Source organism: Helianthus annuus, chromosome 13 (genome assembly GCF_002127325.2).
Source record: "Helianthus annuus cultivar XRQ/B chromosome 13, HanXRQr2.0-SUNRISE, whole genome shotgun sequence".
Classification (NCBI taxonomy): Eukaryota; Viridiplantae; Streptophyta; class Magnoliopsida; order Asterales; family Asteraceae; genus Helianthus; species Helianthus annuus.
The window spans coordinates 2,245,806-2,271,064 of NC_035445.2; the positions used below are offsets into that span (position 1 = coordinate 2,245,806).

The 25,259-nt window shown below is 35.4% G+C and overlaps 1 protein-coding gene and 1 long non-coding RNA gene across 2 annotated transcripts; both read left to right on the forward strand.

Moving 5' to 3' along the window:
* The first annotated feature begins 4,927 nt into the window (after positions 1 to 4,927).
* LOC110917985 (glutathione S-transferase T3-like) lies at positions 4,928 to 6,555 on the forward strand. The gene is made up of 3 exons (XM_035981815.1): positions 4,928 to 5,076; positions 5,133 to 5,422; positions 5,759 to 6,555. Exons 1-3 carry the CDS (start codon positions 4,928 to 4,930, stop codon positions 6,553 to 6,555), a joined length of 1,236 nt encoding a protein of 411 aa, XP_035837708.1.
* Positions 6,556 to 8,511: 1,956 nt separating this feature from the next.
* On the forward strand, positions 8,512 to 9,437 carry LOC118485412. The gene is made up of 2 exons (XR_004875974.1): positions 8,512 to 8,994; positions 9,209 to 9,437. It is a non-coding gene; the product is annotated as an uncharacterized LOC118485412 (long non-coding RNA).
* The last annotated feature ends 15,822 nt before the right edge of the window (positions 9,438 to 25,259 follow it).

A 25,259-nucleotide genomic window follows, 5' to 3' on the forward strand; every position in this document is an offset into this window, starting at 1 on the left:
TTATATGTTTTCAGTCCATTGCGTTTTAGAAAACAGACATTTTAAGTGTTTTTTGTCCATTGCGTTTTAGAAATAAGGCATGTGTTTCTGTTTTGGTGCATTGCGTTTTAGGTAAAACACATTTTTATGTGTTTTCAGTCCATTGCGTTTTAGAAACTACACTTTCTTTTGAGTTTTAGGCTGTTGCGTTTTAGAATTAAGACATTTCTTTGTGTTTTCTGGCCATTGTGTTTTACAAATAAGACATTTCTTTGTGTTTTTTTGTGTATTGCGTTTAAAAAAATGTCATTTTTAGGTTTTTTTTTCCATTGCGTTTTACGCAACTGCAACTGGGTTTTCAAAAAAAAATCGAAAATATAGCAATAGTATACTCGTTTTAAAGATAAAAAACGGTCGTTTTTTTGGTGCAATTTTTATAAAAAAAATAATGTCGTATGAAAGAGTTATTAATGTTTAAAAAATAGGGTGGAATTGGAGGAGGGAGAAACTATTGCCTTGGATTGACTAGAATACCCCCTATACAAACTCACGTGTCTCTTTTCTTCACTTCAATTCCCTGATTTAATCTTAACCCTTGATTAACTAAATGGATGATTAAGATCACTTCCTAGCCTTCTTAGTCAAATAAACTTTCTATGGAGACCCTTCTTTTAAATTTTTTTTTTTACATTTTTTAAATAGTTTGCGTGAAGAACAAACCTCGAAAAAATAGTGAGGGGTGGGCTTACAAAAAGCATTTTATATGGAATTTAACTTAAATAACTTAATCAACTAGTTACTTAAATAACTTAATCAACTCGTTTTGAATAAATACATTTATGGGAAGGATTCATTAAAAACTGGGTTTTGCTAAAGTAGCTTAAAACGATTGTGATAATGATATGTGTCACTCCTTATAAGTAGGAAGGAATAACATTTTGGTACTAAAATATTTTGGTTCTTATAAGTAGGAGTGTGAAGATAACATGTGATATTTTTGTTTTCTCAACAATACAACAAAAACATAATCTAGTAAAAAAAAGCTAGCATAAAAAAATCTAGTACAAAATATATAGCACAAAAATATCTATAGCATAAAAAATATAACACAAAAAAAATCCACCACAAAAATTCAGAAAAAAAAAATTAAGACAAAAAAATCCAGCACAAAAATGTAGTACAAAAATTCAGCACAAAAAATGCTATACAACATAAGAATACAACACATTTTTTTTTGTTTTTTAGTTGTCATATTTTATATAGCAATATGCTACTTAAATTAAAGAAAAAAACGCTCAATTTTATGGTGAAATCTTATGAAAAAATAATGTTATGTGAAAAAGTTATGAACTTTTAAAAAATGAGGGCGTAATATGCATGCTTCTTTCCCGTGAAGAGAAAAGTCGATAAATATGATTTTTTTAAAGATACCTTTATATCCCTCTTTTTCTTACCTTTTTATCTTAACTATTGATTTGAAAAATGAAAAGTCAAGATTCCTTCTTATCCTAGTTAGGCAAAATAAACTTTTTATTTGATTTTAGCCCAATATATTTGTTGTACCGTAAAATTAATCTCCCTCTAACGTACAATTTATATAGAATTGATTTTTTAATTTTTTCTAGTGGAAGTGTTGACTGTTAAACACATATTTTTCTTAATGGCAAACGAATACTATACAAGGCCGGCCATCTGAGCAAACTAATTGACGAAAGGCCATCCACGCCCTATGAACACAAACAATATTAGTGAAATGGTGACCAGGCCGCCCTCTATTCCAGAGGAACCCACTGCCTGAAGGCCTACTGTAGCACCCACTAGACAATGGAACTTCAATCCATAACCTCCCTATTTAAAGACCATAATGTATCTCCTCCCCAAACCAATTAATGTAGCATTCATTGTCTAAACACATTGTTTGTTATGTCTGATATAAAGGTTTTCTTTATAGATGATCTAACAGATTGCTATAAACTCTCATGTTCACATAAGGAAAGTTCTTTTAGGGATTTCGGAAATTATATAGTTATGCATTGATGTAAGGTTTAAGTAAGAGGCTGTTTGGAAACTTCTGAATGGTTAAGTGCTGAACTAGTAAGATGTCTGAACCATTAAGTGTTGAACCAGCAAGAGGTCTGAACCATTAAGAGTCAGTATAATGCTTAACAGTTTAGATGCAAATGTCTGACCAATTCAGATTAGAGGTCTTAACCATTCAGACTCAGTATAATGTTTAACCATTTAGAGGCAAATGTCTGAACATTCAGACATCTGCTCACGAAACAAACAGTCTGAATCATTAAGTGTTGAATCAGCAACTCAATAGAATTCAGAGAAATTCATTTATATAGCTACCGTCATAAATCAAGCACCAACAAACTCCCCTTAACCATTGTTATCAAATCTACCAATTACTAATAGTCATCATTTACAAATCATGTACCAACAACCTTGATGTATTTTTCATTTTTAAGATCTATATCAAGCTCACTACTTTGAGTATCTATATTTCATTTATCTTCGGGGCTGTTTGGTAGCCTCTGAATGGTCATTAAGAGGCTACCTCTTAATGGAACCATTAAGAATTTTACCAATGAGAAGGTAGAAGAATTTGACATGTGATGATTTACCATTCAGAGGTTACCTTTTAAACATTCAGACTTGATGTTACCTCTTATTCATTTAGAGGTTTTAAACCATTAAGAGGTAGCATCTGAATGGTCATTAAGAGGCTACCAAACAGCCCCTAAGGAGCTACACCAAAAACTTTTAATACGTTTGTATTTTAATGTTTTTTCTATAAATATTATAAACTTTACTTTGTAAGTGTCATTATGCGTGATGAATTTTGAAACTTACTTTAAAACATTGACATAACAATTTTGAAACTTAGAGCCCGTTTGTTTACCTCTTAATTTCAGCTACATAAACTAAAGGTTATAAATTTTCATATTATTGTATGTAATCCACGTATGAAATAATTGCATTTGAATAAGATATTGAGATTGATTTATGATACTTTACCGTATAAACATACATGATCTTGCCTTCATGAAAGTAGAGAGCTACACCAAAAACTTTTAATACGTTTGTATTTTAATGTTTGTTCTATAACATTGCCCCCACTTGCGGTTGTGTAGATTTTATGTCTCAATCTTCGATATTTAGTAAAGTCCTTGAACTTTTAGTAATCAGTATGAGAGAATAACTTCGAAATTTGAATTAACTAACATATGGTTAGTGGAACATCCAATTGTAGTTCTATGAAATGAGTAAGTCTTCATAAGGTCTGCGGGACTTGATGATCTAGTTATACAGCTACACCATTGACCCTCTAATAAACTTTCTTTGGTTTTTTTAATCATTGATAGCATAAACTTTCTACCGACTAAGGGGGTGGGGGCGCATCGTTGAACTTCCGTGATAAAACTCCATAACGCGTGGAAGTTTCAAAATGTCCACCACCACCAAAACATTCACGAGTGATAGGTTCAACGTGATGGTTTTCCGTTATTTTTATAACGCGTGAAAAATGATGGATGTGAGGGGGTGTGGGGGTTTATTGTTAGGTGTTGTGAGTGATGACCATTGCCACTAAAAAAGGATGTGAGTGATAGAATAGTGGCTGATGACATAACAGGAATTGATTGGATGCTTGTGAGTGATAGAATTCTATCACTGGTGACCACCCCACCCCCTAACAAATGGCAAGTTTCTATGTTAACTCTCATGAGTTGAGATTTCACACTAAGTTTTTGGATAATATGAACACTCAAAGCTTAACCTAATGAAATCTATAAGGTTGTTCGAAATAAAATCAACTTTTACATATTCAATCAATCTCATTAAGTTCACACAAAAATCCTATTAACAATCATAACATGATAGTTATTTGTAAGCTATCAATATGATAATTTGGCTCAACAAGAGAAAAATGTTCTTTGTAGTTTTCTATTCTTCATGACTTCAAGCTTGGAAGGACCTTTTAATTAACCTCTATTGATGTTGATGTGTTCATATGGCATTGCCATTCATTTTTTATTGACGTTATGTCAATACAATCACATGTTATAAATATGATCTTTAACTTTTGTCTTTAGCTTTAAAGGTTGAAGGTCTTATTTCATTGGCTGTACATTGTCCATTCTTCATATTTCATCATATCAAATATGCCTGAGGCTCAATTTTTTATTTTTATTTTTTGAATAAAAATAAAACATGTTTGATTTATGCCTACAAGCTAGATGTGCACGACCGGGTTCAACCTAGTATAGGGGTATGATCGTCACTCACTATGCATTGTTTAGATTGATGTAGTCGCAAACTAATGGTCCATAATGGTCCAACGTAGTCGACGAATATGACAAATTATCAATGAATATATAGCTTTCACCTCTAAATTCCAAGCTAAAAAGTAAACGCTTTTTCTCTATACAAATTCTAAAATATTATAAATTTTTTCTCGTTATAAATCTTTAAACATTGCAACCCACATGTACTATAGTAAACACTAAACAATTAATACATTAATCTCTAGTTTTGATTAACATAGGACAAGAATATTACACAAATATATAATATGATCTTATCCACATACATGCATCCTAACTCTTAAGGCTATACGGTATGGGGGTCGGCCCCGGCCCGTCGCGGGTCGGCGACGGTCCAAACACCGTGCCGCCCCCTACCGTCCCCGTCTTCTCCGTCCGAAAATGGACGTTGGCGACGACGCAAAAAGTGTGAGCCCCCTATTATAATATGACCGTTAATAAAAAAAAAAAAATTTCTATATTTTGAATAAAGCCAAACGGCTAGATTTTTAAATTATATAAATTAAACATCCATTTTCACTATCAAACACCAAATTAACCTCCACAATTCACCATTTTCTCCTATAATTTTTACACTCTCTTCCACTACACTCTCAACCTTCTTCCACATAATTTTCATGGATCCGTTCAACAACCCGGATACTCCCAACACTCCTTCGAACAACCCGAATACTCCCACCAATCCGACCCAACCAAATGTTTTTTCGGTTCCGGGATATTATCCAACGCTAGAACCGAACCAATTCTCCCAATTTTCATCGAACGCGTTTGCGTCATTCCAACAATCGCCCAACCAATTCACTCAAATCTCCCAAAATCAAGCTCTTCAACAAATGATGATGCGGGGTGCTTGGAACTTTCCACCCGTTCAACCTCAACCGATCCCCACACCCCCCGTTCAACCCCAACCGATCCCCACACCCCCGTTCAATCCAAAGATGATGTGGAGATTGTGCCCGAAACCCAACCGCCTAAAGGGAAAGGAAAACGAAACAAAGGGAAACAAGTAGCGGGTGATCAAGCGTCGAAACCGAAGGCGATTAAATGGACCCCAATCGAAGAAGAAGCCTTAGCCAAGGCTTTCATTGGCACTTCCGACAACCCGGTAAAAGGTTCGTATTTTTTTAAAGTTTACATCTTTTTAAAGTTTACATCTTTATAAAGTTTACATCTTTTTAAATTTATAAAGTTTACATTTTAAGTGTTATAGTTTTTTTTTGGTTTAAATTTAATAGTTTTTAAGTTTAGTTTTTAATTTTTTTAATAACAGTAGGTTTTTTTAAGTTTAGTTTTTAAGTTTTTAAATTTAATAATTTTTTAATTCTTCACAGTTAGTTTAGTTTAAGTTTTTTAATTTTTTAATTCATAACAGTAAGTTTTTTTTTATTATTTTATATGTTGTAAGGTTTGTTTTGTTTATTTACTTTAATTTGTTTGTTTTTTTATAGGTAATAACCAACCGGGTGACGGGTTTTGGTCCAAGGTATTGACCAAGTTTCTCGCCATGATGGACCAAGGCCCGTATAGAGATATCGACTCGGTTTCCTCGAAGTGGCGAAAATTGAACTCGGCCATTAATCGGTTTTGCGAGGAGTATAACAAATTATATACAAGTGACCGTCGTAGCGGGTGGAACGACGAGGATGTGTTCAAAATGGCATTGCAAAAGTATAAGCAAAATCATGGTTCCAACTTTCCTCACGTTCGCGCGTGGATGGTTGTAAAAGACGACCCAAAATGGGCGCCCATTCCTAACGAGGTGGCGATGGCGAAACGCCAAAAAACATCGGAAACGGGTAGTTTAAGCGCCGGTGGGTCGGACGCGAGGTGTCACATTAACTTAAATGATGACGCCGACTATGACGAAGACGAGTATAACGTACGTGAACCCGACCGTCCACCGGGCCGAGACAAAACAAAAAAGGAGCGGGCCAAGGGAAAAGGAAAGGAAACGGTGGACCCGAACATGGTTGAGTTTATGGAACACCTAAAAGTGTACAACGACATCTCGGCCCAAAAGTCGAAGGCGAAGGAGCGGGCCGTCCAAGAAAAAAGTCGTGCATCGGACGAGAAGTTAAAAGAAAAGGTCCGATTGTCGAATGAGAAACTCCGAATCTCCGATGAAAAAATTCGGCTTAAGGAATGGGAAATAATGATGATTAATGTCGAGAACGAACCCGAGCCGAGACGTTCGATGTTGAAAAAACTACAAGACGACATCATGAAAAAGCATCAAATTATTTAACTTTATGTTTATTTTTATTAAGTCTTTTTTTTTAAGTTTATGTTTTTTTTTTAATATTTATGTAATGTGGGTTTAATATTAATGAAAATATTTTATTAGTATATTTGTCAAATGTTAAAAAAAATAAAATAATAAAAAAAATAAAAAAAACATAAAAAGTGGTGAAGGACTATGACTAGGATCATCCTACCATGCCTTCTAGTTTTGGAGGATGGACCATCTTAGTGAGGATTGTGACGTGTCGCCTACGTGGCGGACTATCCTCCAAGGATGGTCCATCACCATACCATGTAGTCTAATATAACAAAGATAACATAAAGATTCGTTTACACGTGTTCCAACCAAATGTTTTTTTTTTTTTTTGAAAGAAGTGTTGATGTAATAATGTATAAGTCTAACTAATCAGCACTGTTAACCTTTTACCCACGAGTGATAATAAAGACAAATCACAGTTTCACTTGCTCCCAACGTTCTACTTCCACCATGAAACACATCTGTGCAAACCAACAACCTAGAATCAGAGTTGGTGAAGCATGCCCCCCACTTTTTGTTTCTTCCCATACTTTTACACTCTTTACACATAATAATAATAATAATAATAATAAGAGTAAATTAGTTTTTGAGTCCCTATGTTTTAGTGGTTTTAACCACTTAAGTTCAAAATCAAAAAGTTTAACGCTTTGAGTCTCTAGCCATTTATTTTATAACATTTTGAGTCTGATTTTGTTTATTTTATAACGATTTGAGTCCAAAAAATTGGACTCAAAAGGTTAAAATTTGGACTCAAAAGGAAACAAATGGTTAATGAAAATGCTTATAGTGACTCAGGTCATTAAACTTTTTGCTTTTGAACTCAACTAGTTAAAACCACTAAAACACAGGGGCTCAAAAAGTAATTTACCATAATAATAATAATAATAATAATAATAATAATAATAATAATAATAATTTAAATTACTTTAAAGCGTCTTTATCTAAAATAATTTAGGGTTTTCCAGAATATTTCTTATAAATATATGAACTAATCATGAATTGAAAAAAAAAAAAAAGATTGAATGACTAAGAGAAAGTATTCAAATAGTTTAGGGTTTTCCAGAATATTTCTTATAAATATATGAACTAATCATGAATTGAAAAAAAAAGATTGAAGGGCTAAGAGAAAGTATTCAAATAGTTTAGGGTTTTCCAGAATATTTCTTATAAATATATGAACTAATCATGAATTGAAAAAATATTTCTTATAAATATATGACCTAATCATGAATTGAAAAAAAAAAAAAAGATTGAATGACTAAGAGAAAGTATTTAAATAGTTTAGGGTTTTCCAGAATATTTCTTATAAATATATGAACTAATCATGAATTGAAAAAAAAAGATTGAAGGGCTAAGAGAAAGTATTGGAGTTTGGAGAGATATATTTGTGTTGCGAAGATTGAGTCAGTGTGCCTTGGTATGACCCCCACCGTATCGCATGGTTCCAAAAGGATTAGCCCCGACTCGTCCCTTTCGTGTATTCAGAACCATGGACCGCATGTATATAGTTCGGTGCGTTTGGATGCATGGTTACACATTTTTATCAGATTTGATATAACTATCAGGCGGGAGGGTGTGGTATAAAGCCCTAGGGGCTTTTATCACGTCACGTCAGATCCATCTAGGCGTCACGTCATATGGGGGCTTTAAAGTCACTCTTTTTAACTTGCATGGTGTGGTATAAAACTCGAGTAAACTTGCAATTTTACCCCCTGAGGTTAGGGGTCATTGGCACTCTTACCCCCCCCTAAGGAAATAATTGCAATTTTACCCCCCCACTGTTCACTGTTATGTCGCAACCTTACCCCCTAACCACAGTCAACGGTAGTTTGACCATTATATGTAAGGGTATTTTAGTAATCTTACCCTATATTTATTTTTATTATTATTTTTATTATATATAGAGTAAACTGCAATTATCATCATCATCTTCAACCATTATCTGAACCTCCATCATCATCGTCTTCAACCATCACCGTCGCCATCTGAACCGCCACAACCACCACTGCCGCCACAACCATCACCGTCGCCATCATCACCACCCCCGCCACAAACCTCCATCATCATCATCTTCAACCATCACCGTCGCCATCTGAACCGCCACAACCACCACTGCCGCCACAACCATCACCGTCGCCATCATCACCACTGCCACCGCCACAATAGTGGCTTACGCAGTGGAAGTACAAATTTTCGAAAATTAATTAATCATCTACAAAATGAAAGATCATGATGAAAAATAGAGAGGTGAAGAAGTACCTCAAATTCAGAACCTTTTGATGATACAACAAGAACAAAACAAGCTTTTCTCCAGACAAGATCACAGAGATCGGAACTCGAATTCTTAGATTTGGTGAAGAATCAAAACTTCTCTTTTCCGTTTATATCTCTTATCAATCAGTGTTGGTTAGTATTCAATCATCCCTTTTGTGATATATAAACCACAGAAGTCAAATCTTCAACCCCAAGAAAGCCCCTAATTTGAAGATTTTTGACACAACTAACAGATCTTGACAAAGATCAGACATTCAATATCTAATTATATAAAGATTATTTCCCTTTTATTCCGTTTTATTAAGACCCTAGATGGATTAAACACTAAACTACTTATTTTATTAAGTGAAAAATTAGGTGTAAAGGTTTGGCAGCCATTAGAGACTATAGAACGTGAGACACAAAGGCGATGGTTGCAATGAAGAAGAGGAAATTGACACATACGTTTTGCATTGATGTTGTGGGGCCATCAATTCATCACACACACAACAAGAATCCTTAAAAGCTTGAAGCTTTTAAAGATCTTGATGAAGAATACACACAAGCAGACCTAAATTCAATCTGGGCTTCTCAAATTTCTCAAAAATAAGACCACCCAGATCGATCTTTGTGCAAATTATGTACCATCTAATCAATTACACTCAATAAACGTCAAAAAGATTGAAGTAAAGGAAGAATCTTGAACTGGCCCACTTAATTGATTTCAAGATTTAGGGTTTCTGTGGGTGTGGCAGCCATTGATGACTGTTAAAAAGTGAGAGAAAGTGGTGAAGAAGAGGGGTGGTGGCTGGAGGTGGCAGTGGTGGTTGTGGTGGTGAATGGCGGTGGTAGTGGTGGCAGGGAGTAATATCACAGAGTGCACAAAACACAGGGGCTAATATGAAAGGGCATTATAGTCATTTCAAGTTATAGTCAACAGATTAGTCAACAAGTTTGAGGCCGGGGGGTAAGGTTGCGACATAACAGTGAACAGTGGGGGGTAAAATTGCAATTATTTCCTTAGAGGGGGTAAGAGTGCCAATGACCCCTAACCTCAGGGGGTAAAATTGCAGTCTACTCATAAAACTCCTTATTAAACAAAATTAAAAAAAAAAAATTTATTGGTTGAAAAGAGGTAGGCCTCACATGCACACCCATTTTTGCACGTTATCACAATGGTATAATCAGCTAGTGAATTCTATAAACTATGTTTTATTTTTTATAATATCATACTATGCACTATATATGTGAGATGATTATAAATGTGTGACACTGAAAATAAGATAACTCGGGATTACTTTTTTGAATAAAATTTCGTAAAGGGAAGAGATTCAGGTCTTATTTTATGGCAAACTTTTGGGCACGTAATAAATTCGAAGAGGGACCAATCTACGATATATAGAGTGTAGGATTGAAAGGGTTCTTTATAACTAAGACCCCCCGTAGTGGGGCGTTTTTTATAAAAAAAATTCAAAAAAAACGCCTAATCACGCCCAAAGCCCATTACGGGGCGGCGTTTTGTGGCGTGTTCCGAGCAGAAAATGGTTTTGGCGTTTTTGTAATCACGCCATTGCATGCATTCTCATTTCCATTTTGGCCAATAAGAATATTCCACCTAATTTTTAGTTTAGTTTACTTTTATTTTTTTATATAATTGGGTAATCATTAATGGGGCATTATTGGGCATTATCCCACTACGCCTATTTGTGAAAAACGCCCGTAATGCCCATTTGCTGACTGGGATGACACGTGTCGCACAATGCCCATGGGTGGGGGCATTATTCATGTGCACCACTACACATGGTCTAATAAGTATATAATATATAGGCTAAAGATAAAAAGAAAACCACTTTTATTGAGAAAACCCAGGAAACTCTAAGCTCTCGACTTTTTTTTTTTGAAAAAATTATCACACGTAATATATACATGTTTTTAAGAGTTTTGGGCAAAAAAAAATCGAAAAAGCGCCTAAGGATTATTTTTAAAAAAAATAAACAAATTTCAGCAACTTTGTTGACTAACACGTGTTAGGCAAAAAATGTTGAAACTTGTTTATTTATTTTTTTTTTTAAATTTATTCGCCGCTTTTTTGTTTTTTTTTTTTGGCCCAAAACTCTTAAAAACGTGTATATTACATGTGTTATTTTTTTCAAAAAAAAAAATGTCGGAAGCTTTGAGTTTCCCGGGTTTTCTCAATAAAAGTGGTTTTCTATATATCCTTACCCTTATATATATATATATATATATATATATATATATATATATATATATATATCATGTCTTTGAAAATGTAACATATTTTGTAAAAAAAAAAAATCTATATAATGAATATTTAAGTTTACCTTTTAATGAAACATGTGAGATTAAATATATATTAATGTAATATTTAATCTTGTAGCCTTTATAATCATTTATATTATATTAGATCAAAATATATTAATAACCTATTAATAATTAGTTGGTAATTGTTGATGGACCATATTACCCTTATTAACTAATTAGGTTTCCTCTTGGGTGTATAAATAAGGGGATTATTAGAGAGTTTAAGGGTTACACAGGTTACACAAATTACACAATCACAAACCCTCATAACATCAATTTTCGTCTCTCTCCCCATAACCGAAATCTACCCTACTTTCGGTTCTTCACCATCATCAACTTACACCCTAAGGAGGAACCAGATCATCCTGACAATCATGTCGAACTCTATGGCTGCATCTCTGACTGGATTCTCTACCGGCCTGTCTGCTGTAACAGGTATGTTATTCATGTTTTCCATTACATTTAAACAGAACTGATCCAACATGTGGTATCAGAGCATATGTTGACAAATCAGTTCTGTTTTCGTATCCATCATTCTGGGATCATAATCTGGAAAACGAAATTTTTTAAAGTCTTAAGAATCACGGCTGGTTTCGAGTTCTAATGAGCCGAAATCACTGTTTTCGGAAAAATATGTTTGATAATTTTGACTCGAAACCGTAAATGGGATAATAATATCCGAAATCTGTTAACTGAAATCATAAAATTTAGATTTCGGATCCCAGATTATGTTTTTATTTTTTTAGGGTTCATCATAATGTTCTAAGAAAACTCGAAAATTCCCTAACTTTTGGAATATAATTTAGATTAGCGGGTGTTTTTACTGTTTTGATCTTAATTTTATCTATTAAAGTTTTCGAAAACTGTTAAAGAGATAATCAGTTATTATTTACGAAATCTTTTGATAATTTAGATCAGCAATAAAACAGGAAACACTATCCCACAATCCCTAAAATTTCGAGTTTTCAGTTATCATCACAAAACAGCTGTTAACAGGGATTCGAGATCATCAGACTGCGAATCGAGACCATCAGATCTCGACTCGAGACCACAAGGTCTCGACTCAAAATCATAAGGGCTCTCAAATCTGTACAACTCGAGACAAGGGTCTCGACTCGAGACCACAAGGTTGCGACTCGAGACCATAAAGCTACAACTCGAGACTAAGGTTGCGACTCGAGACCATAAAGCTACAACTCGAGACTAAGGTTGCGACTCGAGACCATAAGGCTACAACTCGAGACTAAGGTTGCGACTCGAGACCTCATAACTAACTCGAGATCTCAAAACTCAGTCGAGACCATGACTCGAGACCATGACTCGAGACCTCATCACCTTAGGTTGTTTAAATGTGAACTAAAAATTTTTTCGGGGCTCCGCCCCGAACCCCGGTTTTGTTAACTCTTAATTAATTAATCAGAATCAGATAATTTTACAAAACCAAAATAGCTTTGCTTGAGTGAGCTTCTGATGTATTAATTCTGGCCAAAGCTGATTTAATACATCTATTTGTTGTTCAAGTATTATGAAAGCTATGTTGAGTATGCATTACAAACGTGAAATGTCTTAATTCTGGCCAAAGCTGATTTAATTCATTTATGTTTAGCATGCTTGACAAGTGCATAACTAAAGTGATTGTCTCATTTTTGGCCAAAGCTGATTTGTCACGATTACTTTGCACACATACTTAAATGATTACGCTTCTGGCCAAAGCTGATTTGTCTTCGTTTAAGTAGAATTTTTTAACTAAGTCTATTATTTTGATGTTAGTAATAGACATTATCACAGCTTCATAATTATAATGGTCATTATTTATGCCTGCCTTAGTATCACAAGCCCATTAGATCACATTAGGACTTCTTTCTTAGTATCATAACTTGCTCATCTTATTTCCACTATCAGAACCCAATTGCAGGATTCCACCTTTGACTGGTGATAACTTTGCTGCATGGAAGGATGCTCCCATGCTTACGCTTGGGCTGCTGGACTTTGATTATGCTTTAAGAGAGAATAAGCCAGCGGACCTTACCGCTACAAGTATTGCTGCTGAGCAGATAGTCCATGATAAATGGACTAGGTGTAACCGCATGTCTCTCATGTTCATGAAGCAGTCCATTCATAACTCAATCAGAGGAGCCATTCCTGATTCTGAAGATGCTAAAACCTATTTGGCTTCTGTGGAGGATCAATTCAAGGGAACATCAAAAGCACACGCTAGCACTCTTATCCTCAAGCTGGTGACAACTAAGTATGATGGGAGGAGCGGCATTCGCGAGCACATCATGATGATGCATGACATGGCCAATAAGCTGAAGGGCCTTGAGATGGAAATCAGTGATGGTTTTCTTGTTCACTTCATCATCACTTCGCTTCCTTCGTCCTATGAAGCATTCAAGATCAATTACAACACTCAGAAGGACAAATGGACGAGGAGTGAGCTGATCGCTATGTGCGTGCAGGAGGAAGAGCGTATGAAGATGGATCGCACTACTAAGTATGATGGGAGGAGCGGCATTCGCGAGCACATCATGATGATGCATGACATGGCCAATAAGCTGAAGGGCCTTGAGATGGAAATCAGTGATGGTTTTCTTGTTCACTTCATCATCACTTCGCTTCCTTCGTCCTATGAAGCATTCAAGATCAATTACAACACTCAGAAGGACAAATGGACGAGGAGTGAGCTGATCGCTATGTGCGTGCAGGAGGAAGAGCGTATGAAGATGGATCGCACTACTGATGTTGCTAACTTCACCACCTCCAGCTCAAAGAAGAGGAAGAATTCTTATCAAAGAAAGGATGCTTCTAAGGTTCAAAAGCCAAATCCAAATCCTAATACAAGTGCACCTTCCAGCTCTAAGAGCTCCTTAGGCAAACCCTATTGCAAGTTCTGTAAAAAGACAGGACATAAGCAAAAGGAATGCTCTGACTTCAAGGAGTGGCTGGCTAAGAAAGGTAACGATTTTTTCATGATACTTGAGTCCTTTAATTTAAATGTTCCTGCTAATTCTTGGTGGTTTGATTCTGGTTCTATGGTTCATGTTACAAATTCACTTCAGGGATTCCTTACAATCCGGAAGCTGGGAAGAAACCAAAGAACACTTAAAGTTGTGGATGATCGGGAATTAGAAGTGAAGGCCATAGGAACATTACAATTATTTTGAAAACTGGTTTATGTATTAAACTTGATGATACCTTATATGTTCCTGAGGTAACTCAGAACCTTGTATCAGGACCAAAGTTAGACATGGACGGTTTTGTCGTTTCTCATGGTCATCGCAAACTCTCTATTCTCTATGATTCCGTTGTTTATGGTACTGGCATTCTGGATGGTGGTCTCTATAGATTAGAACTAGATGATAATTTTTCCAAATCTTTGTTGTCATATAATATAAATGAATCACTCACAAAGATGGAAAAGAAACAAATTCGAGACTTAGAGACTTCATCTATGTTGTGGCATCAACGTTTAGGCCACATCTCAAGAGAACGATTAAATCGTATCGTAAAGGATGAAGTCTTACCTCCTCTCGATTTCACTGATTTTGGAACATGTGTCAAATGTCTTAAAGGCAAAATGACATCAGCGAATAAGAAAGGTGCCACTAGGAGCTCTAATTTATTAGAACTCATTCACACTGACATTAGTGGTCCCTATCAAATCGTTGGCATCACAGGACATACTTCATTTATCACTTTCATTGATGATTATTCTCGTTACATGTACTTGTATCTTATTAAGGAAATGTCTGAATCTCTTACAACTTTTAAAGATTATAAAGCTGAAGTTGAAAAGTAATTAGATCGTCAAATTAAAGTTGTGAGATCAGACAGAGGCGGTGAATATTATGGAAGACATACTGATGTGGGTCAAGCTCCTGATCCATTTTATGAGTTTTGTAAGGGACAGGGGATTGTGAACCAATACACCATGCCTGGTACACCTCAGCAGAATGGTGTCGCTGAACGAAGAAATCGTACCCTTATGAACATGGTGCGCAGTATGTTAGCCAACACTAATTTACCATTATTCCTCTGGACTGAAGCTTTAAAAGCAGCTGTTCATATATTCAATAGAGTTCCTTCTAAGTCTGTCCCTAAAACTCCTTATGAACTTTGGACAGGAAGGAAACCGAGTCTTAAATATATGAAAGTATGGGGCTGCATTGCTGAAGCAAAACTCTATAATCCTTTCCTAAGGAAACTTGACCCTAAAACAGTTACCTGCTTCTTTATCGGGTATCCTGATCATTCAAAGGGTTATCGTTTCTATTGTCCTTCCCATGTCACCCGTATTGTTGAAACCAAGCATGCTGCGTTCCTGGAGGATTTCAAGGTCAGTGGGAGCAGTACCAACCCTTACGAAGAATTGCATGAAGTACAAGACGTGGGGGGGGGAGACTCGTCGCTTACCATTACTCCGTTTACTCCTCTTGTACCCCATGCAACTGCACCTGAAGCCACTGCACAAACTCCATCTCCACAACTAGAACCCATTATACCTCATAACGAAGGCACATCAAACGCTCAAAACCAAGACAACGCTGAACCCGAAAATCAACTCAGGAGGTCATCTAGGCAGAGACGGGCTACTAATTGGGATGATTATGTTACCTACCTGACTGAAATGGATGCTGGAAAGCTCAATGATCCTATCTCTTATAATGAAGCCATTAGCAGTGATCAGTCTTCTGAATGGAACAAAGCAATGATTGATGAGCTTGAATCCATGAAGAAAAATGACGTTTGGGATTTGGTAGAATTACCCAACGGTGTCAAACCTGTAGGTTGTAAATGGGTGTTCAAAACAAAACTGGATCCGAATGGGAACGTTGAACGCTATAAAGCGAGATTGGTTGCAAAGGGCTACACTCAGAAAGAGGGAATTGATTATCAAGAGACGTTTTCACCTGTCTCTCGTAAAGATTCATTAAGGATCGTTATGGCCTTAGTAGCTCATTTTGATTTAGAGCTGCATCAGATGGACGTCAAAACTGCTTTCCTTAACGGAGACTTAGACGAAGATGTTTACATGAAACAACCTGAAGGCTTTAAACCTGAAGGTCAGGAGCATCTAGTCTGTAAGTTGAAGAAATCCATTTACGGGTTAAAACAAGCATCACGTCAATGGTATCTCAAGTTTGATGAAGTCATGAAGAGGCAAGGTTTTATGAAGAATCAAGTGGATCAATGCACCTACCTCAAGATGAGTGGGAGTAACTTTACTATACTTGTCCTTTACGTAGATGATATTCTATTGGCAAGTAATAGTTTAGACATGTTGCATGTGTCGAAGCGGTTACTCTCGCATAACTTCGACATGAAGGATCTCGGAGATGCTTCTTACGTCATTGGCATCGAAATTCACCGAGATAGACACAAAGGGATCTTAGGATTGTCTCAAAAGACTTACATAGATCGCGTCCTTACACGTTACAACATGCAACAGTGCAAACCCTCCGTCGCTCCAGTAGTTAAGGGAGATGTTTTTGGTTCATTCCAGTGTCCGAAAACAGAGGTTGAAAAGGAGCAAATGAGCCAGATACCTTACGCGTCAGTAGTCGGGAGCCTGATGTATGCTCAAGTCTGTACTCGCCCAGATATCGCTTATATTGCTGGAATGCTAGGCCGTTATCAGACTAATCCTGGCCTAGATCACTGGAAAGCAGCTAAGAAGGTCCTCAGATATCTGCAAGGGACGAAAGACTATAAACTGACTTATAGAAGAAGTGATCATTTAGAAGTGGTAGGTTATTCTGATTCTGACTTTGCCAAATGCAAAGATGACAAGAAATCCACTTCGGGCTACATCTTTATGTTAGCAGGCGGGCCTATCTCATGGAAGAGTCATAAACAACAGTTAACTACAACTTCCACAATGATGGCAGAATACATTGCTGTTTACAACGCAACCTGTCATGGAATGTTGCTTAGAAATCTGATCACTGGACTCAAAATCGTTAATTCCATTTCTAGACCTTTGAAGCTTTACTGTGATAACTCAGCTGCCGTTAGTTTCTCGAACAGTAACAGTTTGACTGGAGCTGGTTTATATCTCGATACAAAATATTTGTTCGTACGTGAACGAGTTGAGGAAAATAATCTTTGTATTGAGTATATTAGTACTAAAGATATGCTTGCGGATCCGATGACTAAAGGTCTCCCACCTAAAGTTTTCGAAGAACATGTATCGAATATGGGACTTACTAAAGACCTTATTTAATGGCATATTGTACTAGCTTATGTTTTAATTAATAAAATTTCCTCAGTTTGATTTTGTATGTCTCTAACATATGTTCTGCCGGTGTAATGACATATAGACAAATATAAATACAAATCAGACGCTAAAGGGCTTATACATATTTTGATCGTAACTATTAGGTTTTAAATTGAGGCTATAGTATGATTAATGGGGGTCCTGAGTCGAATAATGATTCAACGGCTGTATTTCTCTGCTATAGTTCTTGGTTTAAAGCTAAAATGAGTGTTAACTCCTGGCCAGGCTTACCTAATACTCATGATAAATGATTACTCGGCTAAGTGGGAGAATGTGAGATTAAATATATATTAATGTAATATTTAATCTTGTAGCCTTTATAATCATTTATATTATATTAGATCAAAATATATTAATAACCTATTAATAATTAGTTGGTAATTGTTGATGGACCATATTACCCTTATTAACTAATTAGGTTTCCTCTTGGGTGTATAAATAAGGGGATTATTAGAGAGTTTAAGGGTTACACAGGTTACACAAATTACACAATCACAAACCCTCATAACATCAATTTTCGTCTCTCTCCCCATAACCGAAATCTACCATACTTTCGGTTCTTCACCATCATCAACTTACACCCTAAGGAGGAACCAGATCATCCTGACAATCATGTCGAACTCTATGGCTGCATCTCTGACTGGATTCTCTACCGGCCTGTCTGCTGTAACAGGTATGTTATTCATGTTTTCCATTACATTTAAAGAGAACTGATCCAACAAAACAAACTTTGATTTTGTTAAAATGTATGTTGATTACTTATCTAACATTCTTCTTGTACATAATTCAGATGAATATTATAAACTTTACATTTTTCAAATGCATGTGACTGTCTATATTAAAAGTAGTTTATTTATCTGTTCGATATACAGACGAATTAAGAACAACACCAAATTTAATGATTCAATGCCTTGAATAGTTATTGTTGGTGGATTCCCTCAAAATGTAACATCTTTATGTGTTATTTAGAGATTTTTATATGTTATGTGTTATGGGTTTTTTTATATATATCTTATATCACTTGCGTTGGTTTTTTATCGATGTAAATCACGCGTCGGTATTTCTTTTTCATATCATGTTTTTTTTTCTCTATGGGTTGCTATAACGAGTGTAGGTGGTGTAACCAAACAAACCAATGCCGACCAAATTCCGGATGTGTTGGGCTATTTTTTGGTCATATCATGATTTTTTTCTCTATTGTATGCTATAACAAGTGTCAGTACCGTAGTTAAACGAACTGCTACCCACCCATCGCGCAACATAAGAATTTCCGACACATCGTGCGGATTTAATAGCACTAGTTGTTTATAATTATCTGATATGGTGAGAGTAGTAATTGCTTTAATAAAATAAAAACATAAGAAAATGACAAGAAGATAATCAATTTCATTAAATGATAAGCATGATTTAGTTAATTTCTTAATTTCAATATAATCAACCAATTTGGTTCATTAAAGGATAAGCATGATTTAGTTAATTTCTTAATTTCAATATAATCAACCAATTTGGTAAATTGGCTTGAGTGATAGACCCGTGTGAATAATATGTTTACTTAAAATTAAATTGAAAATGCTACTTGTTACATGTCATGGTCTGGAGTTGTATCTTTGAAAGGCAACGAGCAATACCGACTAGGTTAATGAATCTCACTTATGAGATTGAAGGCAAATATCTTCACAATTAAGTTTGACGAATATCAGTTATGTGTTTGAAAGCCATAAATTCACAATTGAGTTCGATCAAGATTATGTATGTGTGTTGAAAGATAAACCTTCGGCCATTGAACCTCAATATGGTGTTTGAAGACCTTGATCTTTGCAAATAGACTTAATATGGTGTTTGAAGACCTTAATAAGGGTCGGGTTCAAACCTAGATGGCATATATGGTGTGTTGAATGATAAAGCTTTGGCCATTGAACCTCATTATGGTGTTTGAAGACCTTGATCTTTGCATATAACATGTATTTTCAGATGAAATGTCTAAATGTGGGAATAATGAATGACCGATCCTCGATATGGGTGGGGTTCAAAGCTAGATGACATATATGTATTGTTCTTATGAAGTCCTTATAAACAATACTTTGGTTTCAACTTATACACCCCATACTTATGTTTGCAAATACTTGGTTTTGGATTCCAACTATTCGTTGGGTGAATTTTAACCCTTAACAAGTTTTCCGTTGACAGTTTGATTTGGGCATACAGTAGCATCAATTTGTGATTTATAACAAATTAAACGCATAATAAAAAACAAAGTTTATATATAAAATATGGGTGTTACATTTGACAAGTCTGTTTGATCTGGAAGTACTTAGCACTGTTCGACCACAATGATTATGAACAATGGCCTAAGAATACGAACACATGTCATATCAAGCAAGTGCCTATAGCAAAAGTAATCTATGTGCATTAGTCTTTACATCCCGAGTAATAACACCAAGTAAATGTAGCTATCGTTAGATCGGATAGACATATGGCATTGGAAAAAAATAAGGACCTTGTCGGTGCTACGAAGCCTAATAGAATCGCAACACAAAATGCGCTCTAGTGCTCTCTCCACATCAACCAACTAGTAGGGACATGCAAGGTAGGAAACATTAACTTCCCTCACCTTTTCATCTCACCATAACACTATAGATATGGCCCAACCACTAGGTACACATCCAAAAGAAAATTGCCTCTAAATAGATTATACTTTATCTCATATATAAATACTTACTCTCTTGCTAAAGTCAAACTGAAAACATTTATTGTGGTGAGATACGAACCATTGTAGAAACAATAAATAGGTATGGCATGAGTGACTGAACTTGATTCTTTTTTTTTTTTTTTTGAACGGCCTGAACTTGATTCTTTAAAATGTCTTTTCACAAGTGTCCATGTTGCAAATGTTGATCCTCTAAACTATTTGTTAGCGATAATTTGTTCATTCCTTTCACTGGTGATGGGAAACCTCCAAGTTCGTTGGTGTAATAGTAATGTGGTACGCTATGAAATATGACTTGAATCAAAAAATTTATAAGGTAAACCTAAATCTCTTCTGCTCTTCAAACCTTGTACACTTGACTAAATAAATAAATAAAAAAATGGTGCCTTTTGTTGCCACTAGGATATAATTTTGTCAATTTGTGATTGTAACTTAGTGATTTTGAATTTTCAAAGCCATAGTAACTTGAAATTTGTATATTACCAAATGATTTGAAATTTGACTATTTAAAATTGATTAATCTATTAGGCTAAAGGGGTGTGGGGGAATAATTTGGGTCATCAATGTCACATAGGACAATTAATGGAATGCTACATCACATAGGACCCTTGTCTCATCCATTATGGTTGACATAGATTAAACCATGACAACCATCAGGGCCGACCCTAAAAATTCGTGTGCCCTGTTCAAGCTCGAAAAAATGTGCCCTTCGGCCCTATAAATGTAAACTAGTTTTTTATATAACTATTCACGAAATCATAGTGTTCGCTCAGACCAAACAAAGATACTACGGCCATGTGTTTCGGGTTGCGGGTCGGTTCAACGATTCGGGCTAAATAAGGCTTATCACATAATCAAAAACACGATAGAACAAGGAAAAAATGAAAGTAGCAAACACATTTCCTATTTCTCTAATATCATCTATTTTAGATTTAAAATAAAAAACCCTTCAAAAGGGGAAAAGGGGAACTTAACCACTATAACAGCAAAAAATATAATTGCAAGCAGGCCTCGAACCTAGGATCTCAAGTTCGGAAAAGGGGAGCTTAACCACTAAGCTATTCATCTAATTATATTGGAATGCTCTTAAAAAAATTATAACATATATAAGTTTTTTTTTTTTTTTTTAAACGTGCCCTTCGGAATCTCGGGCCCTGGCCAGTGGTCCTCCCCGCCCACCTCCAGGGCCGCCCCTGACAACCATAAGCCTACTTTTCTCTTTTAATATTTTCTTTTTCTTTTCACAAAAATAAATTAAAATAAGAAAATAGTGGTTTGAGTCATGACCACACCCTTAGGGTAGTGGTTTTGGATGATGGATTACAAATGGATGACATGACGCTGATGTTGAAGGTCATGGTAACCATAATGGGTCATGGCCACACCCTATAGCCTTAATACACAAATTAAATAATTCATGACAATCCAACAAATCTCAAATCAAAACTTGGCATTTATATTCATAAGAGTTAAATGTCATTTTAGTCCCTGTGGTTTGAGTCATTTTGTCAGCTTAGTCCAAATGTTTCATTTTTCGCATGTGGGTCCAAAAAGGTTTCATCGTTGTCATTTTAGTTCACTGGGCTAACTTTATCCATTTTTTCTGTTAGCTAGAAGGGCAATTCGGTCATTTTATATGTAATTCTGTTAACTAAAAGGGCAATACGGCCATATAAAATGACTGAATTGCCCTTCTAGTTAACAGAAATAACGGATGAATTTAACCCAGTGGACTAAAATGACAATGGTGAAACTTTTTGGAACCACAGATGAAAAATAAAACCTTTTGAACTAAACTGTTAAAATAGACCAAACCACAGGGATTAAAATGAAATTTAACTCAATAAGTGTTAATTCTATTCATAATTACAATCATGAACTATGATACTTGATTTTTGTTTGATAAAAATAGTGTTTTTAAAAAAGTAAAGTTTAACCCATAACTTGTAAAAAGAGGGTGCAAGAAAAAACAAAAGAAGGTGGTGGGATGGCAGCCTTGATGGAGGGTTGGAGCCTTCCAATTTGTAGCGCACAATCATGGTTCACGATGAGGGGGGGGGGGGGGGGGGGGGGGACCCAGGTGATCCGATCATAAAGATACTTGGTCCCATCCACTATGCATCACACGTGTCAAGTCTTCATGATACTCTTCGTACAACTAACGCAAAGTAAAAAGAAAGATGGGCACTTCTTTTCTTCCACATTTGGAACCCCATGTATCTATCTCTCATTTCTCGTATCTAGTTGTAAACTCACTAAAAACATAATATCAACTGGTATTAAGCATCTCAGTATTGCGGGAGCTATTAACACAGAACATATGGCGTGTTAATGCGAATAACTTAGATCGAAACGTAAAATATAGAAAATAATAATTAAGTTCACGCGTTGCGAAGAACTTGTTAAACGAGAAAAAATAGACGGTGTAAAAGCGTTGAACTACACACCTTGCGCCGTGTTAACTTGCAAAATTTAAACGGAACGTAAACCGAAAAATATACGTAAGATGAAAAGTTTCAAAGTTGAAAGTACAAAAATTGTGAGGTTAAATTGCAAAAGATTAAAGTTTTAGTGTTGTAAATAAAAAAAACAAATAGTTTTGAACTGAAAGTGAAAAATCTGAAAATTTTTAAAAAAATCTCCGAAAGCATTCTTTGCATACAAGTGTTATTGTAAATTTAAAGTATATGAATACTACTTTGTAAGGTTAATTAATGTTAGATTTAAGTATTTAATAAAGATTATGTTTTTAACTTTTTTTCTCTTGGTGATGTTTTTTTTTTTCTAAATCTTTTTTTTTTCTCACTCTAGTAACTAAAAGTAGGGTGGAGATACAATAGGAAGTTTATTTGGCTAGGAAGGATAGGAAGTGATCTTGACCATCCATTAAGTTAATCAAGGGCTAAGATTAAATCAGGGAAATTGAAAGGAATAAAAGAGGCGCGTGAGTTTGTTCAAGGGTATTCTAGTCAATCCAAGCCAATAGTTTCTCTCTCCTCCAATTCCCCCCCATTTTTTAAACGTTAATAACTCTTTCATACGACATTATTTTTTTATAAAAATTGCACCAAAAAAACGAGCGTTTTTTTATCTTTAAAACGAGTATACTATTGCTATATTTAAAAAAAAAAAAAATTAAAACCCAGTTGCGTAAAACGCAATAGAAAACCACTAGTTACGTAAAACGCAATGAAAAAAAAAACCTAAAAAATGACATTTTTCTAAAACGCAATGCACCAAAAACACAAAGAAATGACTTATTTGTAAAACGCAATGGCCAGAATACACACAGAAATGTCTTATTTGTAAAACGCAATGGCCAGAAAACACATAAAAATGTGTTTTACCTAAAACGCAATGCACCAAAAACACAAAGAAATGACTTATTTGTAAAACGCAATGGCCTAAAAACACACAGAAATGTCTTATTTGTAAAACGCAATGGCCAGAAAACACATAAAAATGTGTTCTACCTAAAACGCAATGCACCAAAAACACAAAGAAATGTCTTATATGTAAAACGCAATGGCCAGAAAACACACAGAAATGTCTTATTTGTAAAACGCAATGGCCAGAAAACACATAAAAATGTGTTTTACCTAAAACGCAATGCACCAAAAACACAAAGAAATGTCTTATATGTAAAACGCAATGGCCAGAAAACACTTAAAAATGACTCATTCTAAAACGCAATGGACTGAAAACACCTAAAAAATGTGTCACTGTGAACTGTCTGAATTGTCTACGAATTACTGTCTTCGAAATGAGCCAATTTATGGAAAATTAATTTTTCTGATGCGTTTTTAGTACAGCTCAACCCCAGCCAGGGGCTCTGCCCCTTGGACCCCGCCAGGGGCTGCCGCCCCTGGGACCCCGCTACCGGGGGCTGCCGCCCCCGGACCCCCGCAAAGATTGTAAAACGCAATGACTAAATCAAAAACCCAGATCATGAAAATGAAATTAAAGAATTTCTTACATGGATCGAAGCCGATTTCTTCATCAATTGACAAATTTTGAATGATAGAAACACTTATCAACGCTCGAATCGAACGAATCGAGTGATTATCTCCAAAATCACCGGAAAAAACGAGATTTTTTTATGAAATTAAACTGGGTTTTCTTCAAAAAAAGCTAAAGAACACGTTGATCGGGTTCTGAATCATTGATTGGTGATGAAAATCGCACTATAATGTAGTGATTATTGAGATAGAAAGTGAAGAAATAGTTGAAGATGGTGGGTTTTGAAAATGGTGGGTTTTTGAATTTACTGGGTTTTGAAAAAGGAAGAAGAAGGAGTTGGATTGACTAAAATACCCTTTCTCTTTATTTTAAAATTTGCCACATGTCATAATCATATGGCTTCCTATCCTTCCTAGCGAAAATTAACTTCCTATTTGATCTTTTCCCACTAAAAGTATGTATTTTCACACATTTTGTAATTTGTTAAACCCATCATTTTGGCATCCTATGTGCAGACACCTTGTAGTGTGAACATCTTTCGGCCACCAAATTTAATCATTAACTATTGTCACCATCCAAAACTACAACTCTTAACTTGCTTCAAAAACCCTATTAAAACCTAAACAAACCCATGAAAATCCTTTAAAATCCAAAGCCGCAAATCGCTTTCACATAAAAACCACACACGGGAGCACTATTTCATAAAGAAGTTAAATTGTAAAATGTTTTTTTTTTATTTTTTTTTATTTTTTGATAAGGAGGACAGCACCTTCGGTAAATTTATTATAAACTAAAAAACTATACACCTAGAGAGGCTTAGGTTCCCGGGACACAAAACCCAAACAAACCAAAAAAAACAAGACAAAACCTCGAACACAAGCATAACCTATACAAGCAATCTATACCATAACCAAAAACTTAAAAAACAAAAACTCTTCATTCCAGCAGTCTTCCAAATTAGCAGCCCTCTCCCTTGTATCTTCCATCACATCAAGCCGCATATAACTAGCTTTCAACCATACCCATATCAACATACCCCAAATTCCATAACGAATAACCTTTATACACCCATAACAAAACAGCCCAACCCAGTCGTTCATTAGTAACATCTGCAACCCAATCTCCAAAGAAACTCCCTGCATCCCAACCCAG